The 22,375-nt window shown below is 36.8% G+C and overlaps 2 protein-coding genes across 4 annotated transcripts in view; one reads left to right on the top strand and one right to left on the bottom strand.

Moving 5' to 3' along the window:
* The window catches only part of atp1a3b (ATPase Na+/K+ transporting subunit alpha 3b), a 40,144-nt gene extending 23,406 nt beyond the window's left edge, over window positions 1–16,738 (top strand). For all 3 annotated transcript variants that reach the window (XM_077209958.1, XM_077209977.1, XM_077209967.1), the window contains exons 3-22: window positions 5,729–5,845; window positions 5,931–5,990; window positions 7,056–7,259; window positions 7,366–7,479; window positions 7,559–7,693; window positions 7,787–7,904; window positions 7,988–8,256; window positions 9,553–9,751; window positions 9,847–10,091; window positions 10,492–10,684; window positions 11,101–11,413; window positions 11,678–11,828; window positions 11,945–12,113; window positions 12,212–12,366; window positions 12,494–12,617; window positions 13,471–13,616; window positions 13,727–13,857; window positions 13,941–14,042; window positions 15,057–15,148; window positions 15,358–16,738. In XM_077209958.1, coding sequence (XP_077066073.1) covers window positions 5,729–5,845; window positions 5,931–5,990; window positions 7,056–7,259; window positions 7,366–7,479; window positions 7,559–7,693; window positions 7,787–7,904; window positions 7,988–8,256; window positions 9,553–9,751; window positions 9,847–10,091; window positions 10,492–10,684; window positions 11,101–11,413; window positions 11,678–11,828; window positions 11,945–12,113; window positions 12,212–12,366; window positions 12,494–12,617; window positions 13,471–13,616; window positions 13,727–13,857; window positions 13,941–14,042; window positions 15,057–15,148; window positions 15,358–15,386 — 3,066 coding nt within the window. In that variant the 3' untranslated portion in view covers window positions 15,387–16,738. The remainder of the gene's footprint in view (window positions 1–5,728; window positions 5,846–5,930; window positions 5,991–7,055; window positions 7,260–7,365; window positions 7,480–7,558; window positions 7,694–7,786; window positions 7,905–7,987; window positions 8,257–9,552; window positions 9,752–9,846; window positions 10,092–10,491; window positions 10,685–11,100; window positions 11,414–11,677; window positions 11,829–11,944; window positions 12,114–12,211; window positions 12,367–12,493; window positions 12,618–13,470; window positions 13,617–13,726; window positions 13,858–13,940; window positions 14,043–15,056; window positions 15,149–15,357) is intronic.
* Window positions 16,739–18,083: 1,345 nt separating this feature from the next.
* rabac1 (Rab acceptor 1 (prenylated)) lies at window positions 18,084–22,291 on the bottom strand. The gene is made up of 6 exons (XM_077210010.1): window positions 22,166–22,291; window positions 20,692–20,772; window positions 20,287–20,499; window positions 19,893–19,990; window positions 18,997–19,098; window positions 18,084–18,912 (listed from the first exon to the last, which is right to left on the bottom strand). The coding sequence occupies exons 2-6, from the start codon at window positions 20,760–20,762 to the stop codon at window positions 18,824–18,826; spliced, it is 573 nt and encodes a 190-aa protein (XP_077066125.1). The 5' UTR covers window positions 20,763–20,772; window positions 22,166–22,291; the 3' UTR covers window positions 18,084–18,823.
* Window positions 22,292–22,375: the final 84 nt, after the last annotated feature.

Here is a 22,375-nt window from a genome sequence, read left to right as displayed (position 1 = left end):
CTAAGCAGACATAAGTGTGGGTACACATAAATAAGAATTTAAACATATACAATAAACATTACATATACAATAAATAGGGCCGAATTATTTACAACTGAATTAACTTATAAATTTTCAGTTTTTATTTGTAGGTACACAGATTTTGTTAATGTCTAGTATTTGCTTCAGTAAACTCCACAAAGTGAGTCTGGCTCTTTTGTGATGGAGGCGATTCAGCGAGAGCTAATCCCAGTTTGCCCGTAATCAGATTATTTAATCTGTACTTTAAAACCCAGACCTAGCCTGGTCTACATCTCACGACAAAACAGATGGTACATCAAGTTCACTTACACGCACACTCATTCAATCATAATCTGGATGAAGTGTTCAGTGTTATCTGCTCTTGAACAAGCACTTCATGACTCACCCCAGAGTCGCGCACACAAATACACCCCCTTATGCCAGATCAAAAAGGCCTTTTTCTGGATGTATCGACATGTGTAAAAGTAACACACTCGTAGTAATCTATCACAGACACCGAATAGTCCTCTAAGGGCAGTATTGATGTGTCTACTGCCATAACAGTGGTTTAAACACTTCTTGTACAGCTGTGCCACTTTGAGATATTCATCAATAGCTGGACAGAGAAGACAAGATCTGACAGATTCCCAGAACATCCTCCTGAGATACAAGGATAAGCTAGATACAAGTAGATTGCTAGACTATTGTTTCTACTGCAGTTTTTTAGATGGAAAACTAAATGACTATACTAAAGTGAGATGAGCTCCTTATGCTAGAGAAAAAGAAGAAAGGAGTGATCTTGCTGGCAGATGTGCTTCTTCATGCTCTGTGAGCATCAGACTGGCCTGGCCATTCCATTGGCTCTGTATAGTGCCACATCTTAGGAACGCTTATATAAGGCATAATCTTAATATTTAAATGGTTTAAAATATGTAATGATTTCTATTAAGTGTTATTAACTGATGATATTTGATAACTTCCGATGGTCTGATGGTGGTTTCGTCATGGCTGCAAGTTACAAGTTATATGCTGTTCAAAATTTTGGGGTTGGTAAGAGGACTTGTATACTTACCAAGGCCGCATTTATTTGGTCAAGAATACAATAAAAACTAATATTGTGAAATACTATTACCATTCAAAACAACTGTTTTGTATAGTAATTTATTCCAATCCTGTGATGGAAAAGCTGAATTTGCAGCATCATTATTCCAATGTTCAGTGGCACATGTCTTCACTGACACTTTTGATCAATTAAATGCATCACTGCTAAATAAAATTGCTGTATTCATTTCTTTCAAAAAAATATTTGAATGGTAGTGTAAGTGACCATTCAGTGCTTTGCTAAAGTGCAACAGCACAAGTCTGCATGTGCACATCTCTGTATTAATGAGGATTAAGGAATTTGTGTAAAAGTATACAAATGCGTGCAGTATTATGAGAACATAAAATCAGTCCTCTCACTCTAAAAGCTTTTAAGGACAGGAGGACACACAGACCCTGGAGAAGTAGTGTGCTTTTTACAATTCTATAAACACAAACATTCATGAAGACTGGAGTCCCCAGGTTTGCTCTTCCCAAAGGGGAGGTTTGCTTTGTTATTCGCAGACTAGCTTGCATTGTCATAATCAGAAAGTCAAACTCAGTGAGGAACAAGAGGCTTTTTACAAAACTTTTCAAGGCCCCTTGTCAATCTTCACTGATGTCACTTCCTGTTTTGACAGTTTTGCTGAGTTGGTCTGGCAAAAATAAAAAAATAAAGTTGCCTGGAGAAATTCTTAATTTTTGTTTCTTTTACTCCAGTTGCTTCTCAGCCTTTTTGACCTTACACAACAATAAGGCAACATAACTTTTTATTTCAGTTGTTTGTGACTTACTGAATAATTATTTTTTTAAAAGTAGTTATTTTAGAGTAAATTAAATAAATCAACTAAATATCTTGATTTTGGTTGTTTACTGTATTTTAGTGTTTTGTTTTATTTTCAGTCACCCTGAGGCCCCCTTGGAAGTTAGCTGAGGCCCCCTGATTGAGAGAACCACTGTTTTAGTCTTTGTTTATTTGCTTTGAGGCTAACATCTGTATGCTATTGTACTCACAAAACTACTGCTGTTCTTGGAAAAATGAACTTTTACCAGATAAACACATTTACAATTTACAGTCATTCTCCTTTAGGGAAATGGACCAAAAATATTGATGACTCAGCCTGCACTGCACAGATTTCCTTCATTGTCGACAACAATATTTGTATCCCCCTCCCCCACTCACAATTTTTACATCTAGAAAGATGTAAATCCATTATAAAAATAACCAAATAGCAATACATATCTGATTTTAGTTGTTTTAGCTTATTTTAATGCTTGTCTTGTCTTATTTTAAATAATTTAAAGTCATCTTGAGACCCCCTAGTCCCTAGTGGGCCCGGGCCCCTGGAATGATTATAAATTAAAAATATCACCTGCAACAATAGAAAACACGAAATTTTTCTATTTTCAACGAAATTCATTTTCACAAACTTTTATTATGAGTGCAATAATTTGTGAGAAGAGTTCAGGGGACAGACCTCATGCAGCACCAGAGACTGTGTGTAGGTGTGTGTGTGTTCTGAATCAGTCAATAGAAACGTCAGTGTGCTGGCGTGTAATTCCAGCCCATCGGCTCTGGTTCTCTCACAGAGCAGTACTGTATGTTTTTCTCACACAGTTGGTAACTTTACCACATGAGCACAGTTATATCAGGTTCAGGAATTAGATAACCACTGTTACCGCTTAATGACACACACCTAAGACTTCCAACTACAATTATCTCAGAGGACCTTTAATATCAGAAGTTTATGTAGGATGTTTAAAATATTTGATATTCTTCACAATAAGCCAGCAAAACATGAAAAAATATGAGGACAAATTCAATTCAAATAATGTAATTATTAAATTAAGCACATTTTATAAACAGCATATTTTAAAACATTTTTTAAAATATTTTCAGGCATCTTCCATTAGCTGGTGTGGTTTGGACCCTGATCTTCATCATTTTCTCAGACCCTCTGTCGTCTGACAGTGAATCTCTCAACATGAGCTTAATTCAAAGTAAATATCTGTAGGATCAAAGTATCAAAATATCAAAGTAATATCTGATATCTTTTCAAAATTGCATCAGACTTGTCTGTGAGAGAACAAGAGCGATCTTCTCCTATTTCCTCTCTGTTATTTTGCCGCAGTGCAGGTATCATTGTAGATGTACATTGCACACACACACACACACACACACACACACACACACACACACACACACACACACACACACACACACCCACACACACACACACACACACACACACACACACACACACACACACACACACACACACACACACACACACACACACATCTACCATAAAAACATAAAACGTATAGCATAATAGTGTAACCTATACTCTTTATTTTTTTGCTTTTGAACCTATTTTCCTCTGTGCCCCTCTCTCATTCTGGGTTTTCCAACTCTCATTTCTTTCATTATTCCCTTTGTTCTTTGTGTGTATTCAGCTGTTTTTGATCAATTTTGTAGCAATGAAAGATGGCCTGTTTGTATGTTTGCAGTGTTTCCGTGTGTGTGTCATCAGCTTTCACACTTTTACCAAGCCAAACTAAAAAAAAAAACTTCTATAGATGTGCTTCTATAGTGACAAGATGTTTCATCTGTAAGATTAGTGTGAGCTGATAGGGTAATCCTCACTTTATATTCACTTAATTATTTAGTGGTGTCACCTACAGCACATGCACTCGCTTTTGTCACAGGATCTGTGGTATTGGTGTGTGTGCTGTGCAGGTTGGTTAGAAGGACGCCGTTGCGTGTGTGTGTGTGTGTCTGGTTGGTTTTGGGCAGGTGGTGTCGTGCTGAGAGTCATCAGACATTAAATGCAGCCGCTGACGGTGACAAGCTCTCACACAGAGAGAGCAGCAGGTCAAGATCTAATTACCCCACAGGAAGTGGCAAATATTCCTCTATCTCTCCCATTTTCTCTCTGCTAATCTCTATCTCTTCGGATATCTCACTTAGTCCGCCAGCTTTCTGTCAGTCCCCACCCCCGCATGCTCCTCTCTCTTTCCATCTGTCTCCTGTTCTGTTTCTCTTTATCCATCCATCTTCATCGCTCACATTCTCATTCTTTTTTAATCACCTGGCTGCATGCTTGAGTCTGCGCCTTTCAGTCAAAAGCTGGCATGTCAGCTGACCATAAACATGCAAATATAAACCATAGTCAAACTTTGTGCTTTTGTTTTGGCTCTGTTTACGTCACTGTTTGAATTTGCAAGTTTAATCAAAAGAGATAGGTCTGGTTCGGATTGCTCTTAAGACCTCTCAAGGCTCAATAGTTTCTGAATTCAGTTCCTGAATTTTTGGTATTTCCCTGGCAATATTTTGGCAAAACCAAAATGATATAAAATAATATATATTTTTTTCAATTTAAAAATAAATAAAATGTTAGATTAATGGTAATATAAAAATATAGTTGAAAAAGTATTTGTTCAAAATGTTACTATATTTTTTATATATTATATAAAAGGTAAAAACATATTAATGTTATATATTTATAAGTAATAAATATATTATATAAAAAATATACGAATACTTATAAAGTATTTACAATAAAACTATTAGTAAACATTTTTGTCTTTATAATATTATATATATATATATATATATATATATATATATAATTAAAAAATGTATTAAAAACACTATATTTTTAATTTGCACAGATATATTGCGTAGTTTTGATCATACTCTCACGATTACTGAATTGGCCTGGTTCTTTCCATTTATTGACCAGCAGGGGTCTCTATTCGTCCAGAACATCTTGTGAGAGTGCAGGGTCTTGCCCTGTCGATGGTCTTGCCTCAGTAATTTCCTGGAAGGGAATTCACTCTTCACATATCAACAGTGCTACAAGAATAGTACTTTACTCCCTAGAGGAAAGGACGCTCAGTATTGATCAGCCTGTGTGGACAGATGATACATGGTTTCCCGCTTTAATGATGACAAAAATAGCACCACCTGAGAGTCTCACGGGAGCCATCTTGGCTCTGCGCCCTGTGCTGCGGCATCATAGGATTACACATGCAGACAACAGAACAGAGTGAATAATGATAGTACACTGAAAGGTCAAAATCTGTCCACGACAGAATAATTATCTAGAGGATATATATTTTTAATTAGATAAAACATAATCAGCCTGTTAAGGAAAAAGAAAAAGAAAGAAAAAAACTGGAATACCTCTCCAGAGCCTGAGATTTGATCTCTGACTTCGTTTAGATAAAGAACAAAATGTAAAGAATCTGATTTAAGTTGTTTTGAAGCTCATGAACTCCACGTTTTAGACTTTCATCTCATTGTGATCTGAAACAGACACATATTCAATCTAATCAGAGTGTTTTTGATGAAAGAGTCGTGTCTCTATGTGATGTCACACTGTTAATATCAACGACAGGAAGGAGGGAAGATCTGTATTCTTTCAGCAAATTAAATTAGCTTTATTTGACCTTTTTGAGGTGACCACACCGTAAAGAGAGCAAGAGGGACGTTTATGTTTAGTCACCTCTCATGATTCACAATCTAAGTGTTCAAATCAAAAGCAATATTAGGAAATTACTTGAAATGATCTTCAATATGATCTTACTGTGGTGGTGTTGATTAACTGATTATTTTCTCTCTCCTCTATCATTTTTGTTTTAGTATGGACGATCGGATAGTTACCGCGTGGCCACCACGCAAGATAAAGATGAAAAAAGTTCTCCAAAGAAGAAAAAGGGAGTAAAAGATCTTGATGAACTGAAGAAAGAAGTTCCTCTGGTGAGAATCCCACTTGAAAAGTAGCGTGTTTGTAACCATTTAGCCTTTTACTTTGTTAAATGTCCCTTTTTAACTTCCATTTCAGACAGAACACAAGATGTCAATTGAGGAAGTATGCCGGAAATTTCAGACAGACATTGTTCAGGTAAACTCACTATTATTTAGTGTTTGCTAAAACCAAATTTCCATGTTTGCTAAATTCCTCCTTTTATAATTAGAAAGCCAAAGTGTGTAATTGATGTTAAAATATTATAATAGTGCAGGAAATACCCACTTTAGTTTAAGTTTATGAACATTTGTATCATATCATTTGTCTGAAAAAAAAAAAAGATTTGTCTTGGGAATGACTGTTGTGTTGTGATGCACTTCTCTTTATTGACCACCAGGGAGCACCATACTCTGTATAATACATTTGGTTCTCATACTTTTTGTAGGATATTTAGGATAACTCTGTTACTTCTGCTGTAGTAAAGTCACCATATAGCGCTTTATACAATACAGATTGTTTCAAAGCAGCTTTACCGGGATAAACAGGAAAATAATGATTTAATGATGGAATTCAATTCTGCATTGCTAAAGATCATCAACGTAATGATGACAGAGCTGCTTGTTTTCAAACTTGTTAATTAACAGAAACTGGTAGTGTCAATAGATGACGCTTGATGATTCAAGACGTTTAATTAACTGTATGTTCTTCAATAAAAATAAGTTATTGACGTAAAGAAATTTCTGGAAGAACTGATTGTTAGAATTTTAAGTTAGATCATTCAAAATAAGTATTTACTTATTGAATATATATATTTTTCATTTGTTTTTATTTAATTAAACAAACGAATTTAAAAGCAAACACATCATTTGTCTTGGGAATGAATGTTGTGCTGCACATCTCATTATTTGCCACTAGGGAGCACCATACTCTGTATAATACATTGGTGTTATTTTATTTATATAGTTATTTAATATTACTTTATATTTTTTTGATAAATTAACAAATAAAAATTTATTTAAAATAATTTCAAGTCATCTTGTGGTCTTCTTGGAAGATTACAGAGGTCCCCTGATTGACAACCCTTGGTATAACAGACCCTTAGTAGTACACAGCACAGCATACATGATATGTTCACACTTTGAGTTCTTAAAATTAAACTGAATGTGTATTAATAGTAACTTTTGCTAATGGTTAATTTTTACAATGTTCTCTCTGCAAAAGGGTTTAACTAATGCAAAGGCCAGAGACTATCTGGTGCGAGACGGGCCAAATGCTCTGACCCCGCCGCCCACAACACCTGAGTGGATTAAATTCTGTCGTCAGCTGTTTGGAGGTTTCTCCATCTTGCTGTGGACCGGAGCCATTCTCTGCTTCCTGGCCTATGCCATTCAGGCTGCCACCGAAGATGAGCCGGCTGGAGATAATGTGCGTATGCGTCACATGCCAGCACCCTGCCACATATGCCTTTTCAGGAAATCTGCATTAAATATGAATATGATAACTGATCGTGTTTTCTCTGGTCTCCTTTCAGTTGTACCTGGGAATCGTGTTGTCTGCTGTGGTAATCATCACTGGCTGCTTCTCCTACTTCCAGGAGGCAAAGAGCTCCAAGATCATGGAGTCCTTTAAAAACATGGTGCCACAGGTACTGGGAACATTCCATGCAAAACTTAAGACACAGAAACACTGAGAAACAGTGAGTTGAAACGACACTCTGTCCACAGCAAGCGTTAGTGATCCGTGAAGGAGAGAAGATGCAGATCAACGCTGAGGAAGTGGTAGCAGGTGACCTGGTGGAGGTCAAAGGTGGAGACCGAATCCCAGCTGACCTCAGAATCGTCTCTGCTCATGGCTGCAAGGTACGTGGTTTATAAACCTTAGTAATTTGTCAAGAATCTGTGAACCCTTTTATGCGACCTAGTGGACAATTGTGTCTTTGACATCATTCGTAGGTGGATAACTCCTCCCTCACTGGCGAATCAGAACCTCAGACAAGATCACCTGACTGCACTCATGACAACCCTCTGGAAACCCGCAACGTCGCTTTCTTCTCCACTAACTGTGTGGAAGGTACGGAATTTACTAGTGTTGAACTGGTCTATCTACATAAAAGTCAAGTTCAGAAGTGTGACTTTGTCCTGTTTCACTGTTAGGCACTGCTCGTGGTATTGTGGTCTGCACTGGTGACCGCACCGTGATGGGCCGCATCGCCACGCTGACCTCAGGACTGGAGACAGGGAAAACCCCCATCGCCAAGGAGATCGAGCACTTTATTCACATCATCACAGGCGTGGCTGTCTTCCTGGGACTGTCTTTCTTCGTTCTGTCAATCATTTTGGGATACTCCTGGCTGGAGGCCGTCATTTTCCTCATCGGAATCATTGTCGCTAATGTGCCTGAGGGTCTGCTGGCTACTGTCACTGTGAGCACATGCTGTCGTCTGAGCATTTGAAAACTGTTAAGAGGGTTGGGAGCCAAGAATAAGAAATATACAGTGCAACGAGTGTAGTCTGATTCCGAAGTGAATGACTCTTATGAACCTGTTCTTTTTAGTCAATCAAAAACATTCAACATGACTAGATTGAACAATTTCTAAACAAATTACTCTTATGAACCCTTTGAGTGAATCAAAAAGCTTATCCAGGTTAATCCGATTCCCGAGCCAACGACTCTCATAACCCGGTTCTTTTTAGTGCATCAAAACATACAATGGATTTATAAAAGTTTTAATTGTGATTAATCACAATAACCCTTTTGTGCGATTTAGCGCATATCGTGAAATTAAGCATATATCATGTATCTTGTTTGACACGTTTATTTTGTCATAATTTGCTATATCCAGCAAAGCAAACTATCAGATTGAAGGGTGATTCTCACAAAACTATATTTTCTGCACGCTTTTTCAAGATAAATTTCCAAAAAAGGACACTTGGAGACTCCAAAATGTCCAAATGATATAAGGAGTCCATATAATTCATAAATTAATGCACAGAAAAACAACAACAAAAAAAACGCCTTGACCATATGCCAACTACAGTACACTGATCCATACAAAATTACTAAACACAGCAACAGAAAATGACAGAGCTGATGTTTTAAAGCTAAACATAAACTGGAATGAATAATTCACTGAAAAATGGCCATGTGTCACTGTTCTCTCTGCCATTTCTGATACAGGCATATGCAGTCAGGTCAGGTTTTCTTTACACTAGTGCTGTTTTGTACTGGTTGTTTTAATGCACTCGCTCTCTGGATTATTGGGCTGAAAACTTTCTCCGGAGTTTAGCTGTTTAAAATGATCTTATTACAAACAGAGATGCGAAATCGGGTTAGAATAGAAATGTCCACCTACCAGGGTTACAGGTGCTTGAGGCATTGTAGATGTGCAGTGTGATAAACTCCTGACTCCCAAGATCATCTAAATCACGTTAATGACGCAATTCCGTGTTCATTTATTAGCGTTATTTGCATTAAATTATTTTGAATTAATTCCATGTGTTAACGTTGTCCGCCCTAATTTATAACAGTTATTGGATTGCATTTATATTGCATCTAAAAAGGCTCTGAAAAGTCAGTAAAAAAAAGTATGTTAACACCTTTTGCAATAATTGTTTTAAATGTATTTATTAAAATTATAAATTCATAATCATTTGGCAATCAAATTTCCCTTCCTTTATTTGATTTAAACAAATTGGAATGCATTTTAAATTCCTCCCAGGTGTGTCTCACTCTGACGGCTAAGCGTATGGCTAAGAAGAACTGCCTGGTTAAGAATCTCGAAGCTGTAGAGACACTAGGATCCACCTCAACTATCTGCTCGGACAAGACTGGAACATTGACCCAGAATCGAATGACTGTCGCACACATGTGGTTCGACAACCAGATCCATGAAGCTGATACCACTGAAGATCAGTCTGGTTTGTTCCTTTCACCTTACGCAGAGATCGATGATGATTTTGTCTTTATGACGCCCATTCTTCTTTTCAGAGTCTAAGTTGGTCTCTCTTTGCAGGTGCATCATTTGATAAGAGCTCCGTGACATGGGTGTCTCTGGCCCGTGTGGCAGCGCTGTGTAACAGGGCTCAGTTTAAAGCAGGACAAGATACTTTGCCCATCCTAAAGAGGGACGTGGCGGGTGATGCTTCTGAGTCCGCCTTGCTTAAGTGTATCGAGCTGTCCTGTGGCTCAGTCAGGAGTATGAGAGATAGGAACAAGAAAGTAGCCGAAATCCCATTCAACTCTACCAACAAATATCAGGTTTGTCATCAGTTATCGATTTTCAAATTTAAGAGTTGAGGTTGAAAAACCAGCCAATAGCATTTCAACACTCGTAAAATACGCCATGTGGGATTCTCAAGTCTATTAAACTTGCCATTGTGTACTGAGAATATTGTCATTCTTATGAAATGTTTTAAATATTGTCGATTCCTATAAATCGTCTGCTAAATTACTTCATGTAAATGCTAAATCACGTTATTTGGGTCAAGTGTGGATAATAAAGTGTCTGGAGCAGCTCTGCAGCATGTCAAAATAAAATACTTGGTTTAATTGTGAGCTTAGTCATGTAACCCTAAAACTGAAAGTACCAGATATGAAAACAGTGACTAGCATTACCAATAGCAATTTCCTCTTATCCATCTTTTCCATATTTCCCCAGCTGTCCATCCATGAGACGGAAGACCCCAACGATAACCGCTACCTGTTGGTGATGAAGGGGGCGCCAGAGCGCATCCTAGATCGTTGTTCCACCATAATGCTGCAGGGTAAAGAGCAGCCCATGGACGAGGAGTTGAAGGAGGCCTTCCAAAATGCCTACCTGGAGCTTGGAGGACTTGGAGAGAGAGTGCTGGGTGAGTAATATATGGAATTATTACACAGCACTCTGGAATAATCAATTCTGATTGGTCAATCACAGCATTCTTGGTCAAATAAACTGTATAATTGATCGTTGTTCCTTTTCTACACGTTGATAGCACTCTAGTCATCTTTCTTCATTAAAATATTTAATTTCAATGTACTTATTTATTTGGTCAGTGGCTATGTAATAAGGAGGATAATATAATGTAATTGTATGGTTATATACAATAACCGCCGTAAAATTGAGTATATATAAAAGTGTATACACTACTGGTCAAAAATTTGAAAAAATATATAGATTTTTTTGCCATCAGTGGAATAAATAAAATAGATAATAGATAACAATAATACTGTTGTTTAATATAGTATAAAATAATTTAAAATGTTTAAACTTGTCTCCTTTTCACAGGATTCTGCCATATCTTAATGCCCGAGGACCAGTACCCAAAAGGATTTGCCTTTGACGCAGATGATGTAAATTTCCAGACAGACAACCTTTGCTTTGTGGGACTGATGTCAATGATTGACCCGCCCCGCGCTGCCGTGCCTGACGCTGTAGGAAAGTGCCGTTCTGCGGGAATCAAGGTCATCATGGTGACAGGAGATCACCCCATCACTGCTAAGGCCATTGCTAAGGGTGTGGGCATCATCTCAGAGGGTAACGAGACTGTGGAAGACATCGCTGCCCGTCTCAACATCCCCGTCAGTCAAGTCAATCCCAGGTAAAGCCGGGACCAGCACTGTAAATGCACACAGCACCTCAAAATGCTTTAAAGGTGTGGTCACATTAGCAGAATTGTGCAAGCAAAAAAGGACCCATTATGATGGGGTGAAGCACATCTTACACAGAAGTCACTTTCAAACCCAGCAGAATGACTTGATCACAAAATAATCGCCCTCGTGCAAAATTCCTGATCAAGTGGATTACTATTGAAATGAACAGTATAGTAGTGTATTTATTTGTGGTTTTTATTTGTGTGTTTTAGGGATGCCAAAGCTTGTGTGATTCATGGAACAGATCTGAAGGACTATTCTCAAGAGCAAATAGATGAAGTTCTGCGGAACCACACTGAGATTGTGTTTGCCAGGACGTCTCCTCAGCAAAAACTCATCATTGTAGAGGGTTGCCAGCGACAGGTAAATGCAGATACTAGCATTCAGTACGGTTTATGATCTTTTGTCATTTCAATAATGGCCTAATTTGACCTTTCATTCTTTCCCTTTTCTCCTCGGTTTCTTTTTCTGTCACTCAGGGGGCCATTGTGGCGGTAACAGGCGATGGTGTGAATGACTCTCCAGCCCTGAAAAAGGCTGATATCGGTGTCGCTATGGGCATTTCAGGGTCTGATGTGTCTAAACAGGCCGCTGACATGATTCTGCTAGATGATAACTTTGCCTCAATTGTCACTGGAGTAGAAGAAGGTGAGTAAGACAGTAAGGAGACTAGTGAATTGGAGTGCATGGGAGGACAGGACTGATGTTGTCAAACAAGATGTGTAAATCCATCTCTTCTCTTGCAGGCCGACTCATCTTTGACAATTTGAAGAAGTCTATTGCGTACACCCTGACCAGCAACATCCCTGAGATCACCCCCTTCCTGTTCTTCATTATCGTCAATATCCCTCTGCCACTGGGCACCATCACCATCCTCTGTATCGACCTGGGAACTGACATGGTAAGCAATTCACTCTTTTACACTCTCACACTCGACATTCAGCCTTCTTACAGACACCTATATACACACAAACATGAATCAAATCCATACCCATACACAAAAATCTACTTTCTCTATTCCTCCATAGGTACCTGCTATTTCTCTAGCTTATGAGGCTGCTGAGAGTGACATCATGAAGAGGCAGCCCAGGAACCCTCAGAGAGACAAACTTGTGAACGAGCGTCTCATCAGCATTGCTTACGGACAAATTGGTTAGTCTGGTACTACTTCGAGACTGTAGCTTTTACTTCAGCTTTTACTTTATTTAAAGACCTAAAAAAATACAGTCAGGATGCCCTTTCGGGAATGTAGTTTTCTGTGCTACAAGCTTCTAATATTAGGGTTCCCATGGTCATGGAAAACCTGGAAGTAAAAATGTGAGTTCCAGGCCTGGAAATGTCATGGTAATTAACAAAAATATATTCTTAAATATGAATATAGTTTTTGTTTCTTGTTATGCTCTAGATATTTAATTATCCATCTAGAAATTGCTTTTTTTGAGTGCAATTTCTATTAAATTATCGATTTGTTATCTAGTTATTGGGACAGAAAGGACATAGAAAATACTGTATATATATACACAGACATATATACAGTATATATATATATATATATATATATATATATATATATATATATATATATATATATATATATATATATATATATGGAGTCGGTGGTATTTTTTGAAAGAAAAATAGTCTCTAATGTCCACCAATTTGTTTTTGTTTTTTAAATCTCACTGACCCCAAATTTTTAAACACTAGTAGTGTATACATCAGTTAGGCAATGCAACATTAACCATTTATTTTTTTAAACAGATGTATTTACAGATTTATTTTAGTACCAAAAATAAATTATAACAAACAGCAACAAAACAGCATTTAACTATCATATTGTTTTATAAAATTATTTTAGTACATGTTTGTTATTATTACTTTATATTATTTTCTAAAAAGAGAAACAAATATTGTGTAGGCATCTGTGCAGAAAAATTAAGCATATGTGTGTGCATGTGTGTGTGTGTGTGTGTGTGTGTGTGTGTGTGTGTGTGTGTGTGTGTAGGTATGATCCAGGCTTTGGGTGGTTTCTTCGCCTACTTTGTGATTTTGGCTGAGAATGGCTTCCTGCCCTCACAGCTGGTTGGTATCAGACTCAACTGGGATGATCGCTCGCTAAATGACCTGGAGGACAGTTACGGACAGCAGTGGGTGAGTATTTTGTGTTTTATTATGTTGGGACATCATAAGTGTTTATACAGTACGTCATACAAGTCTCAGAGGTACCTGCATGTATAAGATGTTGTCTTTGTGTTCCACAGACATACGAGCAGAGGAAGATTGTTGAGTTCACGTGTCACACGGCGTTCTTTGTCAGTATTGTGGTTGTACAATGGGCTGATGTCATCATCTGCAAGACCAGACGCAACTCAGTATTCCAGCAGGGCATGAAGTGAGTTCAGGAAGCTTGTGTGCAGGAAGTTTGTTTTTGTATTCATTAGAACATTTTATGAAACTGTGCTTGTCCTTTTACAGGAATAAGATTCTGATCTTTGGGCTGTTTGAAGAAACAGCTCTCGCTGCATTCCTCTCATACTGCCCGGGCATGGATGTGGCCCTCAGGATGTACCCACTCAAGTGAGTTTAACACACACACACGCAAATTCAAATGTGGAAATAATTTTACAAGCACACATTCAATTCCACCTTTGGTTCTCTCAAAGACCGGAGTGCTTATCTCCAAAGGAGAAAGTTTCACAGTTTGAGTTTATTTATTTTTTATTGTATTCAGCAAGGACACAATAGACTAAAGTGACAGTGGCAGTAAATGAATCTAAAAAAAAATCTATTTAAAATAAATGCTGTACTTTGTACAGGATTCATGAAAGAATCCTGGAAAAAATGTATCACAGTTTCCACAAAAAAAAAAATAAAACTGTTTTCAACATTAATAATAAGAAATTGTTCTTGAGCATCAAATCATCATATTAGAACGATTTCTGAAGGATCATGTGACACTGAAGACTAATAATAACTACACTAATAAAGGCTGCTAAAAATACAGCTTTGTCATCACAAGAAAAAACAATTATGACCATTTACTGTAATCTCATGTTTCCTGAATACCGGGCATAAAAATTAATAAATTCAACATGAAAATGAACATTCAATGCATTGATTATGGATTTAATAATAATATTAAAACTTGAATAATATATTAAAATGGTTATTATTATTCACAATGTTTTATGCATTCATTTCTTATTCAGAATAAATTATTGAACTGTTTCAATCAATTATTGAATGTAAAATCGACTAAAAAAATGTAGTCAATATGCCAATATGGTGGAAACTGTCCTGTCATATATAATTTTTAAAATAATTTCAAATCTTACCAAAATAATGAATTTTGTCAAACTGAAATGGATTCAGATCGAATGATTCATTTCATCAGTAAAGAATCTACATGAATTATTAGATTGATAATGAATACACATGTGAAATATATCACATGACCTTAAATTGATGCTACATACTGTATACAAATGTTAAAATTTCAATTTCTTCTACATGAAGTATATGTATATGGTACTTATAAGTATTCTGCCATTTAAAATGGTCTCTCTCTTCATTTGTCTCTATCATCCTTAGGCCGAGCTGGTGGTTCTGTGCTTTCCCATACAGTTTCTTAATCTTTGTGTATGATGAGGTGCGAAAGCTTCTCCTGCGCCGGAACCCCGGTGGTACGTGTTCCTCTCTACTGCCTCAAAGACACACACTCAGAATTACACTCTTCTTATGAGTATATCTTGTATAAAGTCCCAGAATTGGATTATTAAGGGTCTTTGTTTGAATTAGGGATACAATAAAACACTATTCAATGAAGAATTATGAATGAAAACATCAGAATTTCTCAAAGTGATTCCCTCTATTTTTCTGTCTTTTTTTGCAGGATGGGTGGAAAGGGAGACATACTATTGATCAACAAATCGTCTTTATTCACATTCCTACATCTTCCATTTTGTTCAACTACTTCTCTACCCAACCGAGATGCACAACCATCCTCTCCCGCCCTCCTTTCAAAGAGACAACAGCTTTAAGTCAATAGCACGTCTCCCCCCAAAGAGGAAACCACAAAGCACCATCCAGACTCTCGCCCCCCCCCCCCCCCCCCATTTCCTATAATACTCTTTGCATGTATTTTCACACGGCTGTGTACATAAAGTCTGCTATATATCTAAAACAGGCAGCTGCATAATCATTATGTAGATTCGAAAGGAGCTTTTGATGCTAAAAAAAGGGAGTATGTACGCTCGCCTATTAAAAAAGTCCGTCCCTCCTCCGAACCTTTACATCCATGCCTTTTCCCTTGACCTGTCCTCCAGTCACACACGGATACACAGATCACACAAAACCTTGTCGGATCCCAATGCACACACTAGACTCCGTTTAACATAGTAACTTTCACTATTTTATTAATATATTTTGCTTCTTAGGACATTTCACATTCTTAAATCTCAAACGGAGGTGGTTCGGGCGGCTTTGAATTTTTATTTCCGTTTTTTAATCTCTACTTTCGTTTATTGACATTGGCATCCTCTCTCACTCTCATTGACGTTTGCTCTCTGTCTTTGTTTGTGTGCTTGTTTGTCCACTACAATAACCCTGAATGTTCCAATACACTCTCAATCTCCGTGTTTTAGGGAAAATGTAAAAAAATACCACATCTGATTAAAGAAATGAAGACAAATCTTGGAAAATAGAAACTGAAAAACCGAAAAAATGATCCTCTTGTATGTTTTAACTCATATGAATGAAACACACAGGCAGTTTCCTATCAGGTTTTTGCACAGAAAACTAGTATGATGTTTAACAGCATCTATGGAATAAAATCCACTGCCGTCACAGACCTAAACACACCAGGTTTTATTGTTTCCCAGTTAAACTTGCTGTTTTGGCACATTAACTGGTGAAGGTAGATTTCAATGTTTATCTGTCATATCAACTTAAACCATTTGTTCTCCGAATATCTCACTTGAGAAACAAATTTGATCCAAACTTCACAATTGAGCCTGGTGTGTGCGGCCTCCACCGCTGGTTTGTCAAAAGATGCCATCGATATGAAGCAGCATTGGGTCACATGGTCTGTGTGCGTGATTGTCTGCGTGTGTGTGTTTGATGAGGGAAAATTAGTGCGCTGCTGCAGTCGGCCATTGCCTGTTCATATGACAGACATGTGGATGTTGAGACTAAAGACAAAAGGACAAAACTACTGGTAGAATCATGCATATGAAAGGTCAAATCCAATAAAACATCTAGTACATTTAATACTACCAAGTGAAGCCTGACTCTTCATTTTCCACATTTCTTACTGCTTCAAATATCTAACTAAACTATGCTTTTCAAATTTGTGTGTGTGTGTGTGTGAGAGAGAGAGAGAACTTCAAGAATTGTAATATGAGATGTTAAACAAACTATTAAAAATTACTAAAAAGATTGAAAACAAAATATAAAAATGAAACATATTTCAATATATTAATTATATCATAGTATATATAAATAACACTAAACGCAGATACTAAAATAGATGTTTTAAACCTTGTTTTTTTTTACTTTGGACATAAGTCTAATCATATATTTCTATACATAGTGATATTTTATTTTACCGTGAGTAGTTGTGTTCCTGGTTTTTGATAATGAGGGCATATGATGCAACCCATATACGCATCTTCTGGACTACCAAGAGACAAATTAATACTTCAATGATGACATCCGCAACAACGGTTTAAATGTTGTTTTTTTTCCAAAGATTTAACCCCATTTATTTTTCTATCCTGAGAGGATAGGAATAATAGCCCACAATACCCTTAAGTAACAGTTTATCAATAATTTGTCATTTCCTAGGTTTATCAGAACTGATAATAAATAAAATATTAAAACAAATTTGAGGCCATTCCTTTTTACTTTATTATATTTTTCTATATTCTATTCTATTTTCCGTTAACATTCATCCAGTTGTTCTTTGTGATAGAACTAATGGGCTAAACCTTCTGCTTACGGTTATTGATTGAATAAGAATAACATGAAAAAATATATATTTTTTAATTAAACTTTTTTTTTTTTACACATACATAATTTTGGTTACTTGAAGCCCAATCATGAACATAATCAAAATCAACAAAATACACCAACATTGGCCACAATTTGATCTATTTCTCTCAATGATTGCAAACAAGACTGTCTTCTTCAGCCACAGAAGAGTGACTGAAATCTGCTGACTGCAGCATTCATCATACATTTATGTCACTGCAAACTACTGAATTGCAAAACTGGGCTGCCCAACACACACACACACACACCTATAATGTCCCTTGGGAGAACGCTATGGGCTCACTGCAGTGCTCCTCTTCCTCCCTCGCTCCTTGCTGCACTGGTGTAATGGAATATCGATCGCTGCTCTTGCCGCAGTGTTTAAACGGAGAGGAAGATTGCACTCAAGGTCATCACTATGGCAACTTAAAAATGAGATGGACTGTCACTGGTCTGTTGTCATAAAAACAGGTCATGTAAGTCAAATTTGTGTGATGTGAAAAAAGAGAGGACACAAAAGATGGAACGAGGCAGTAAGTCAAGTCACTTTCCCATGAGCAACCATTAAATAGATATTAGACTTAAAGGTATGGTACAGGCTGAGCATTTATTGCACTTCCCATTCACTGACACAACAGAAGCAAGTATTTTGTGAAATAAAAGACAAACAAACATTTCCATCAAATGAGAACATATATATATAAAAAAATCTTCCAGTAGGAATATTGGCATTGATTACATTGAATAGCATTATACACTATCTTTGCTCACGTGTGCTGTTATTAAATCATGTATGCGCTAAATGTCCTAGCAATTTATGATGATGTAACAACTTATGAGCTAAGTATAGCCTAAGACAAATGATCGTGTAATGACTGGTACCCTATATATCAAAGAAACTATCAAATCAGTACATTCTTGTTGCCAGGTTTTCCCCCACTATTCTGGATGAGCTAGCATAACATTAGCTAGCATTAGGTTTGGGTGAACTGTTCCTTGATAGCTTGAAATAGTTTTTACAACTAAACTGCATTTTTTTTCCTTTGGGTCACAGACAGTGCATTTTAGTTTGTGCTTTGAGGATATTTCGGAGATAAATGATGTAACAAATGATCATGATATCCAATAGATACCAGTAAAGGCATTTGAGGTCTTTTAATTAGCTTGATCTATCTTGGGTGATGTCAGTTTAAGAGTCTTTACTGCTTTGCTGGCCAATCTGTGAGTAGACTAATATTTTCAAATTAGTACAACAAATATGTGGCCATGTAAATGATAAGGCAAGACATTTTCGATTAACATGAGCAAAAAGGTCAAAGGTGAGAGGGTTAAACAGATTCCATGAGCAGCTCATCCGCGTCAGACGACTCCAGCTCACGAAAGCCTGCATGAGACCCGATAACAGCTAGTGTAGCACCTGAATAAAAAGAGTCAGAGAGTTTCAGAAAGCCTGTTTGGGGGAAAACACAGAAGTGCAATGAGATGAAGGTGAAAAACTCACCTAGTACCCAGAACACGGCAGATCCTGCCCCTGCGAGCCAGAACACGGGGAAGGAAACCGCTCCTGCTAAACCTAACTGGTGTCCCTGAGTCAACTCACGACCTGAGAGAAACAAATGAGAGAGTTTACACATTAGATCATTAGAGCACTTGCATCATAACATCAAATATTCAGCACTTAAACTCTAGCACTATAAGAAAAAAAATCAAATGATGTAATTCAGGTTACATCTACATTAATCCAGATATATTTAAAAATGACATTTTCATTTCAAAATGCTTTCTGTTCACCCTAGTGTTTAAGCGTTTTTCAAAAGTTTCCTGTCCACACTAAAATGTCTGAAACGCTTAAATCAAGACACCAGACATACTAACATTATTCTTCTGGCACGTTCATTTAACTAGCAAAATATCTCAGCACTTACTGGTACGTCCAGGTCGCACTTACTCGCCAATCCGATGGCCTAAAAACGCACTTGCAATCGACAGGACAGCAATTATGAGGTCATTTTCTGTCATCCTTGAAGGAATGTAATATGAAGATTGTACAAAGTAACATGTATCTTTAGCAGCACTGTAAAACATCATGTGAGTCACAAAGTGAAAAGCTCATAGTGTTATAATCAGATATTTATCAGTACAATACATGTCACGCGACTAAAAAACCAAACGTGCTTGATTGCTTTCGAACATTTTCACAATCCCCACAACAACACGAAAACTGCATTTTCAAATGTATCCACTTGGGAGAGCGTCTTCAAAAAACTCTGTCTCAGAGTAGACAAAAGACCAAATTGTAAAAAAAATATTTTAAAAAAATGCATTTTCAAATGCATCTGGATTAATGTAGTCGACGTATCCTCATATAGCCTTATATACTACTAAACAATCTCTTACCAAAAACAACCAGCTTCTTTTCCAGTGTTTTCAAGTGGATTATAAAGAAAGCACCAGCAAACACTCCCAAAGCAACAAAGAGCATCGGGGAACTAATACTGAAGGAGAAAAGCACAAAGAAAACTGTTAATCAGCAATTTATTTGAACACCTTAAAGCTTCCTGTGAATGTTTGTTCTGTTAAATGCCTTCTAGAATGTGGACCTTCAGGGAAACTTAAACACACACTCCCATGTTGTGTACATAAGAACAGAGGCTTGTTGAGCGTCTTTATTTCCATTACAGTGGAGCCTTTTATGTTATTTGATGAAGTTGCATACAGATAAAATCACATTGCTAAATATGACCTCATTTGTATGCAAAATTCAAGATGATTTCAGCGAGCAGTTCCTTACATGCAGTAGAGGATGAGTCCCAGGAAGATGAAGGTGTAGTTGCTGTGATAGGTGTTCAGGTTCCTCACCACACGCTGGCACAGCTCCCCAAAATTTCGAGGTTTGGAGAACTTGCGCTGGTCTACAAAGCTGGCCCATGGACGGATGGACTTCCGCCTGCGGTCCACCCAATCCTTAATCCCACTACCGGACAGACCTTTGGGAAGCCAAAGCCTGATAACCCAGACAGACAGGAAAATAGAATTATCATCATAAAAAAAAAAAAAAATCATAATAACACAGTCAAGGCTAATAACAAATCATAAAACATCACATTTGACCATGTACAATTTAATATAATGATAAACAAAAAAAAGGAAATGAAAGGAAATTTCTGATTGTATATTTAAATGGTGAAAGACTCACCTCCCCAATACTCCTGTCCCAGGAAGCTGTTCTGCCTCACTGCTAAAGGGGTCACTTGCTTTTCCATCCATATTAACGTGTCTAATAACGCACAGATCTTAATTAACAGCCTAACAGGAATATATTACTACTTTAACAGTATCTAGTTCATTTCCAATGTAGTTAAGAACCACTACATTAACAGTACCATACAGGTGCACTACATATATTAGTGTATATACAGTGTTGGGTAAGTAACTGTAAAAATTTAATTAATTACTAGCTACTAATTACATATTCAAAGGTGTAATTAGATTATTGTACTAATTACTCTCTCTAAACAGAATTGCATTTCTTATTTTTAATTACTTTCAAAATCCCATATCAACCTCGATCAGTTGAACAATACAAGGATCAAAGATGTAAATGAAACTGAAATGAAAATTTTTCCAATAAAAATTAATAAAATTGTAAAAGTATTTAAATGGAGAGGTTTACATGAAAACATACATTTAAACATTAGATTAGATTAAATTTTGATGTAAGACTAAGAAGAGTAATCACTTTATTTAGTTTTTCGAGGGAAAAGTAATTAAATTACAGTTATTAATTACACCGAACACTGGCTATATGGCAGTACACCATATAGCTGCTCTGAGATGTACTTTATTCAAGATTTAAGCATTTCAATAAATAGTAAAATTCCAGCAAATTGAATTGAATAATCCTTACATATTATTCATATTATAAATTAAGAATTTTAAATGAGTAAAAGAGCTTAATAAAACATTTTGTATAAATCTTAATGGAACAAGGTAATGGACCATTTAGTGACACCCTGGGACTCTTCTCTAATGAGGGGCCCATCACTTTGCTCATTGTCATTACAAATATTTTCAGCATATTTGCCATATTGTAGTTATTATACTATCATATTACTACATTACTGTAGTCCTCAAAGGTGTAGGAGGTCCTAATTAATTTCGGGGACGACGACGACGATGTATAGCACATATTAAAAGGCACAAAAAATATATATATTTGCAAAACAAACTCTAACGCTTGATAGGAACTTAAAAAAAATATCCAGAAAAAACTTTCCATTAACTGTGCAGCAAGTTATAAATGTCTTAAATTACATTGTGGAAACTCACTGTCACTCATGGGCTGGTACAGAAACTGCGGCCACAACGAGAAAGAATCCGGATGAACAAGTTTGTTAAGCTTCTGCATTACGTCAGATTTGTCCAAAACATATGAAATTATGACATTATACCATTTAAAAACATGATATTTTTTACGGGTTGGTACAAAAACACTCCCCAAAGTTTCTTTATCAAATCTGTACCGGAAACTAATAGCTTCCTTAAATAATGCTGATTTACCCTCAACTATGAAAAATGTTACAAAAGTGACAAGCAACAGTGAATTCAGATATTGCTAAAAACAGTTCCACTGAGAGGCAAATAAATCATAAAACAAAATTCATACTCACAGTACTTTCTGTAGATGTATTCAGTGTGTTGATGCACGCACGGCGGATATGATGTGGTAGCCAGCAGCAGCAGTGACGTTTACTATCTTCTTCTGTAGACGTAAACACGAGTCAAACTAATGACTGCCACCTAGTGACATGGACAAAAACAACAAGGCGGATAAAGCGATATTCTTCACACAATGATGATACATTACATATAAATTGTAC

The sequence above is a fragment of the Siphateles boraxobius genome, unplaced genomic scaffold, assembly GCF_051911475.1.
Source record: "Siphateles boraxobius isolate OS27281-9 unplaced genomic scaffold, OSU_SipBor_1 12, whole genome shotgun sequence".
In the NCBI taxonomy this organism is placed as follows: Eukaryota; Metazoa; Chordata; class Actinopteri; order Cypriniformes; family Leuciscidae; genus Siphateles; species Siphateles boraxobius.
Note: the sequence above shows the minus strand (reverse complement) of the source record. Positions and strands in the feature narration are given on the sequence as shown.